Genomic DNA, 6,993 nt, shown 5'->3' with positions numbered 1-6,993 from the left:
TCTCCAACTCGATTCGCATTCTGATAAAATAAAACTCTCTCATATCTCATGTCTCCTAACTCAATAAAAACTCTCTTGCCTCTCTGACTCAATCAAAAAACGCCACCGTTTCACTCTCCCTTCGATAATGCAAGGTAACATCAGCCATTACCAGCAGCAGAATCAACAACACTCTCCTCCCATTTTCTTCAATCCAAGTTCCGATTTCGGTTCATTAATTAGCGGCGGTTTGTTTCTTGAACCCACAGTTCCCGATTCCTTTGTTCGTTTGTTAAGAAACTATCCCGAATCGAATCCCCAACGTAGGACTCGTAGTAGTGGTGGTGTGTTTTTATCGGTTAGTTTGCCAAATGAAGAAGGTAAACGTTTTCCCGAACACAAGTCATACATTGTTGAGAAACAACAAAGAAAGGTTCACAATGTTAAACGTGTACGAGGTGGCAGTGCCGTTAACACCACCAAGCATCTATGGGCTGGTGCAATAGCTGCCATGGTTTCTAGGTAAACTACATTAGTAATGTTGTAATGACAACATTTTATCTATTTGCACTCCTTATTAGTAACCAATTATTTATTTGAAGTTTTTATTTCACGAAATTGTCATTAGTTAACAAGTAATGTGAATAGAAAATTAGGAGTATCAATTTCATTACACAACATTGTCACTAGTGTTAATCATTGTAGATTGCTGGCTACTAAAGTATAACTATATTTGGCACAACTAGCTTATAAGTTTGCTGAAAGCTGATAAGTTACCAGATAGGATTTGAACGTTTCGGTGATATTAGATTATAAGGTAGCTGATAAGTGTAAATTGGCATAAACTCCCTCTAGTAAGTTGCTTATAAAAAACAAGCTTATAATCTTGCACTATAGTGAAATGAGGCTTTTTATTAAACACTAACGTGTAGCTTACTTCAATAAGCTAGTTGACAGCTTATCAGCTGCCTGGTGGTGTTATCAAACACACTCTAGATGTTTTACAACAACAATAACAACCAAACCTTTATCCCAATAGGTGGGATCAGCTACATGAATCAAACGACGGTATAATGCTCTATCATTGACAGAACATTGATCTCTGGATGTTTTAACATGATAAATAATAATTGTCTCACATTTTTTGTTTACATTGTTTTGTTCTTAAATAGAACTTGTGTTGCCCCACTCGAAAGACTTAAGCTGGAATATATAGTCCGTGGTGAGAAGAGGAATATATTGGAGCTTATTAAAACAATTGCTATTACTCAAGGGTTGCGGGGCTTTTGGAAGGGCAACCTTGTAAATGTTCTGCGAACTGCTCCATTCAAGGCTGTTAACTTTTATGCATATGATACGTATAGAAAGCAGCTTCTCAGATTCTCTGGAAATGAGGAAACTACCAATTTTGAGAGGTTTATTGCTGGCGCTGCTGCTGGGATCACTGCTACCAGTATTTGCCTCCCACTTGACACTGTATGTGTTAATTTCTATTACACTTCCTTACTTTATTTTCTCTTTTACAGCTCAACCACATATTAAACACAATTGTTCCCGTTATGGATTGATATTCTGCAGTCCTCAATTTACATGGTTTAGTTACTCTGATAAACCTGTGCTTTAAGCTATTTCTATGAATAATGTTGTAGCAGGAACTGATTATCAAGCTTCTAGTTGTAAATCTCGTATATCTGTCTGCTCTACAGGCATTGGTGTGAACACATGGAAAACCAACTGCAACATTTTAAGTTTTTAACTTTCATTTCTGAATGGAATATTTGGACTGATTTATATGGATATGGAGCTACATACAATTGAAGAATATAGAAAAAGTTATTGTTAATAACTTCACTGCTATACTAATGCAACTCATAACAAAATCAATGAAGTTAAGATTTGTCCTTCTCTGCTGCCATTATTGTGTCTTCTTTCCTGTCACATTGACTGTTCCCACAGGTGCCCAATAATTTTCCGTATACACAGAACACAGTAAATGATAAATGCTTTAGAAGAGTTATCAGCATAAGATGTTTCATATGAATACGGATTCTCTAAGGTTAGCTTCTAACATGGCCATGTCAGTTTAGTAAAGAGATAGACACAAGTCACACAACAGTGGCTCCCTTTGCAGGATTGTGGGACCATGCACAGAAAATGACAAGGTCATCTTAGAAGGTGAAAGGATAGGATCCAAATCAGTTGCATATCCCCTTCCAAATAATTTTGTTATGGCTACTGAGTTCTGAGTCTGATTCGTAGAAAAATGCTGCAACATACAGTTAGATGATCAATGTGTTATGAATGTTTTCTTCAATCAGTGTGTTAACAGCTGAATCATATATAAATAGGTTTTGTAGAAATAAAACAAATGGACACATTTAATTATTTTGCAGTGTAATATCTTGGAAATATTGACTGTGGTGTATCTCAGATCCGGACAAAGTTGGTGGCACCAGGTGGGGAGGCTTTAGGTGGTGTAATTGGTGCTTTCCAATACATGGTTCGAACTGAAGGAATCTTTTCTCTTTACAAGGGTTTAGTACCATCAATTATAAGTATGGCTCCTTCTGGTGCTGTGTTTTACGGTGTATATGATATTTTAAAATCAGCTTATCTGCATTCACCGGAAGGAATGAAGAGAATCGAGAACTTACATAAACAGGGTCAGGAATTGAGTGCCTTTGACCAGCTTGAGTTGGGACCGGTAAGGACATTGTTATATGGGGCTATTGCTGGTGCATGTGCAGAAGCTGCTACATACCCATTTGAAGTGTTAAGGAGGCAGCTTCAATTGCAAGTCCGGTCTACTAAATTAAGTACTTTAGCAACTTGTGTCAAAATAGTGGAACATGGTGGCATTCCAGCTCTCTATGCAGGACTTATTCCCAGCTTGTTACAGGCATGTAAATTCTTACCTCCTTGGCACATTGTACCATGTTCACAAGCCAGTTTTGCTTCCATATTGTCCATCTTTTTTTAAATATAGAAATGTCTTTTTTATGAAATGTTTTGCCGATTGCTATTAGGATTATTTCCCCTGCAGTATCCTATAACATTGGTTGTCATTTTTGTGATATCATGTGGCATCACATGCTTTTCCCTGAAACATTGAGTTGATGATTTCAACTGTATATACCAACACAAAATCCGATTAATATGTTTACCATGAAGGCCTATAGATTGAGGACCATAAACTCTGCTGCTTTAAGATTATCTTCCTAGATGTTAGATTTAGATCTTCAATATCCGTATGCTTTCATCCCCCTTCAATTATAATGAACGGTCATTCTTCCAAATTCTTCCTTTTTTATTACGTTATTGCTAAAGGTTGCTTTTATTTAAAGTAAAAGTTTAAAAATTCCGTATTTATATTTCCCCATGTTCAGGTACTTCCTTCAGCTTCAATAAGTTACTTTGTCTATGAGTGCATGAAGATTGTTCTCAAAGTGGAGTAGGCAAGATTCTTAGGTACATACTGGTATGAAGTTGTAGCACGAGCTATTGACGAGCACCTAATATAATTGCTGAATGGTAACATTCAACTTGAATTGGAAACCATACTTGATGCTTGCCTTTGAAGTGATAGCATAACCTGGGTCTGCAATCCCATACAGCTCGCCACTCTAGCACATGTATTATACAGAAAATTTTGGACCGACTCTACAGTGTATCTACCTTTCGCTTAGAGTCTGCAAATAATTTTATCTAGTCACTGAGATATTTTGAGTTATAATTTTGATTCAGTCTGCACATTTATGTTAACTTTCACTATTTGAGAGCATAATTTACGACTTCCACCACATTTTATACTTTGAAAAATTAATTGGAGAATTTGGGGGAAGCCGTGAAGGTGTTTCAGCTGAGTATAGCATAATGTTTAGCGAGCACACAACTAATCTAGTCTCAGTTATTCCTCCTCATATGACTGTTTTATTTATGGTTGTGCATTATGCCCTGTGCTTGAGATACATCACAGATCTGATTGATTTGTGGTTCTATAACAGTAGTGATCTTTTGGTTCACTTACACTTCAATCACTTAATCTTAGATTTGGTAGTATAAAAAGGGAAGATATAGGTAGTAATAAAATCATTAGGCAGATCCTCTATAGCAGGCAGTAATGAAAATATATAATTACTGAGAATGCTATGATGTTATTTATTTTTGAAGTTATTTTTAGATTATTTTCATTTTAGACATGACAATTTTTTTTGGGGAAGAAGCTCCCTAGTACCCTGTATAGGTTCCACAACCGATCAACATAAACATAAATGGGAAAGTAGGATGAAGAAAATCTTTCTTGAACAACACTGGAAAAGCTGGTGGCTGCAGACTGTGAAGTTACAAGGGTGGCTCACAAGCTACAAGTTATAGATTTTAAATCGGTTTTTATATCATTAATGGTTACATGACTTACTGGTAATCTATAAAAATGGACCAAATTATTGACTTCAAATTGGAAGAATTCCCATATAGGTTTTAACTGGTTAAATTATTTGGTTGCCTAGACTATGTTATATATTATAGATTCTAAGTTAATGACGGATGAGAGTGAGAGGATGTGATTTATTTTAATACACTTGTTTCTTTTTGGGTTTTTTAATGTGTGAACTTAAAGTGGTTTGATGAGGTTTTCAATAGTTCAAAGCAGACTGGATTATTATTAATTCTTTTACTAGGTCTCCTGGATTATTATTATAAGAATGTAATATCTATATATTATTAGGACAAAAACTTATAGGAAATTGCTACTTTATGCATTATTCATTTAGGTTATTTGTTTAAAGAGTAAATATTAATGATGAATAATGTAATGATAATTGATTATTTTCATTAGGATATTAAATAGGAATAATAGTGTTTCTTCTCCCCCTTCCTTTAACCAAATGGAAAATATTTTGAACCAAGCAAAGAACTTTTGCAATTGATTTTGCCTTTACATTCATCTAGTATAATTCACAGGTTCAAAGATAAAAGCTATATAGTAATTGACAATAGCATGGGCAGAAGAAGATATCATTGATAACGCTATTTTGGGATTACAGGGAAGGCAAATTCCTCTTTCCCATCACTAATTATGAGATGAAAATGCCAATACAACATTTTTGTTTACGGAAAAAAACTTAGGTGTCGTTCTAGATATTAATGATGCTGTATTTTCAGCTCATCGATGAAAATATATATAGCACCATCCCAAAAACAATGCTTAAAATGAAGCCTCTCCAGCAATCACTAGTATTGTTTATGGATCCCTCAGAATTAAACAAATCAGATCACCAAAAATTTAAACGTATAAAGCTAAAATTAGGGTTCAGAAGAATTAATCTGTAGTTGCTGCCATAAAACTCATTGATTATGAACTTGTTACATACTTCCACCACTTGTACATAGCATATCCATAAATCAAGCAATAAGAAATCACCCTCAGAGGAGAATATGCAAATCTGTAATCAAAGAAAAAAATTCTGATAATAATTCATTCAAGTAACACTCAACTATTCACATATTCCTACTAGCAATGAGACCATAGTAATAATTGGTGTACAATATACAAACTCATTTCAGAGCATATTTTTTAATAGACAAATGTTAATATAGTAGTATTTTTTATCATTTCATTTCAAAATAGCTATAGCTATCACAATTTAAGCCAAAATGTTAAGGTTTTGATTGTCTCGGCAATCACATCCCAATTGAAATTGTTATCCCATTTTGCTGCAATATTATGTAACTGTGATAAACTCAACATAACTACAATATTTAAAATCCTAGTAGTAAGCTAGATCTTTTAAAAAGTCATTATAGTATTGTTAATTAAATTGATTTTCCTTCTGGCAAGTGATTCATAATACATATATAGAAATGAACATATTTATAAACATGAAAGATATAGGGTTATATGTTGGCACCTTAGAAGTCCAGATCCTTGGGCAAGATGAGAAGCCCTTTCCTCAGCAGTGATAGGGTAACCCCAACGAGAGAAATCACGGTTGAAGTAATCCCAATCAGGTAAGAGCACCGCAGAAATCCCAACAACTCCCATAACATAAGTAACCATCATCTTCTTCATGGAGTGAGTGCATAACCCAACCACCAAAATAAGTGCTGCGAGCCAAAGCAAAGAGGTTTTGAGAGCAGCATCAACATTTCCCATGGTGACCGTGAAAAGCTACAAATATTTGATGCAGATAGAGATTGAGAAATACAGTTAGAAGTGGTAGATTAGAAGTTGATGGTAAAATGGTGAATAACATTACCAAGAAGAAGAAACAATACAATACAATTACAGAAACACACGTGTAAGTGTAATTGTTAGCTAAGGTTGAGTTAGGCGGTGTGAGCTATAAATGCCAACCTCCCCAACTGTCCCTACTGATGCTACATTTAATGTTTGTTTCATGGCTCGGCTTGGTTGGGAATGTTCATCTAGTGTACTTTTTTTACAATTCATTTTTTAAATTGAGGACATCAAATATTTTCAATTTGATTTTCATAATATATTTTTGTGTAATCTATATATAAATTACATGTAGGTTAAGATGAAAAGTTACTAAATTTGATTGCTAATATAAGTATAGAAGAAATCAACGTCAAGGCTGACATATATATCAACATTTGTCACTTATGGTGTTTACCATAATTGAAAATAAGGTTGTCTTTCTCTTCATAGTAACCAAAAGCTGAATGGGATTAAGTGTTGGAGTTTTTAGTGGTTATTAGATGGAGATGTGAATAAGAATAAAATGTCAACATTTGAATAAGTATCAAGGTTGAAGACAAGCTTCGACAATGCTAAAGTCTGGATTTCGACTACATTCTACTTTGATTTTTGGTTGAATACTGATTTCAAAAGGAGAGAGACAAGAGACTTCTCCTTCTTCCACATAATGTAGAGTTGCTACTATATTTTTTGTAGTAAGCATATAGAAAAACTATTTTATATCTAATTTTAAAATGCATTGGTAAAATTACAAATTAAGGAATGTGTTAGTACCCCTTTTATATCTATATTAA

General features: G+C 34.3%; 2 protein-coding genes across 3 annotated transcripts; one reads left to right on the top strand and one right to left on the bottom strand.

The window, feature by feature from the left end:
• LOC109344279 (probable mitochondrial adenine nucleotide transporter BTL3) lies at positions 1-3,861 on the top strand. Its single transcript, XM_019582988.1, has 4 exons — positions 1-501; positions 1,152-1,455; positions 2,411-2,878; positions 3,366-3,861. Exons 1-4 carry the CDS (start codon positions 128-130, stop codon positions 3,432-3,434), a joined length of 1,215 nt encoding a protein of 404 aa, XP_019438533.1. The 5' UTR covers positions 1-127; the 3' UTR covers positions 3,435-3,861.
• On the bottom strand, positions 5,225-6,259 carry LOC109344278 (signal peptidase complex-like protein DTM1). 2 transcript variants are annotated; one of them, XM_019582987.1, is made up of 3 exons: positions 6,192-6,259; positions 5,889-6,135; positions 5,225-5,423 (listed from the first exon to the last, which is right to left on the bottom strand). In XM_019582987.1, the coding sequence occupies exons 2-3, from the start codon at positions 6,131-6,133 to the stop codon at positions 5,333-5,335; spliced, it is 336 nt and encodes a 111-aa protein (XP_019438532.1). In that variant the 5' UTR covers positions 6,134-6,135; positions 6,192-6,259; the 3' UTR covers positions 5,225-5,332. The 2 variants fall into 2 exon arrangements, with proteins under 2 accessions (XP_019438532.1, XP_019438530.1); XM_019582985.1 differs by having other exon boundaries at positions 5,889-6,248.

The sequence above is a fragment of the Lupinus angustifolius genome, chromosome LG03, assembly GCF_001865875.1.
Source record: "Lupinus angustifolius cultivar Tanjil chromosome LG03, LupAngTanjil_v1.0, whole genome shotgun sequence".
Taxonomy (NCBI): domain Eukaryota; kingdom Viridiplantae; phylum Streptophyta; class Magnoliopsida; order Fabales; family Fabaceae; genus Lupinus; species Lupinus angustifolius.
The sequence above is the reverse complement of the archived record's forward strand: the minus strand, read 5'-3'. Positions and strand labels throughout refer to the sequence as shown.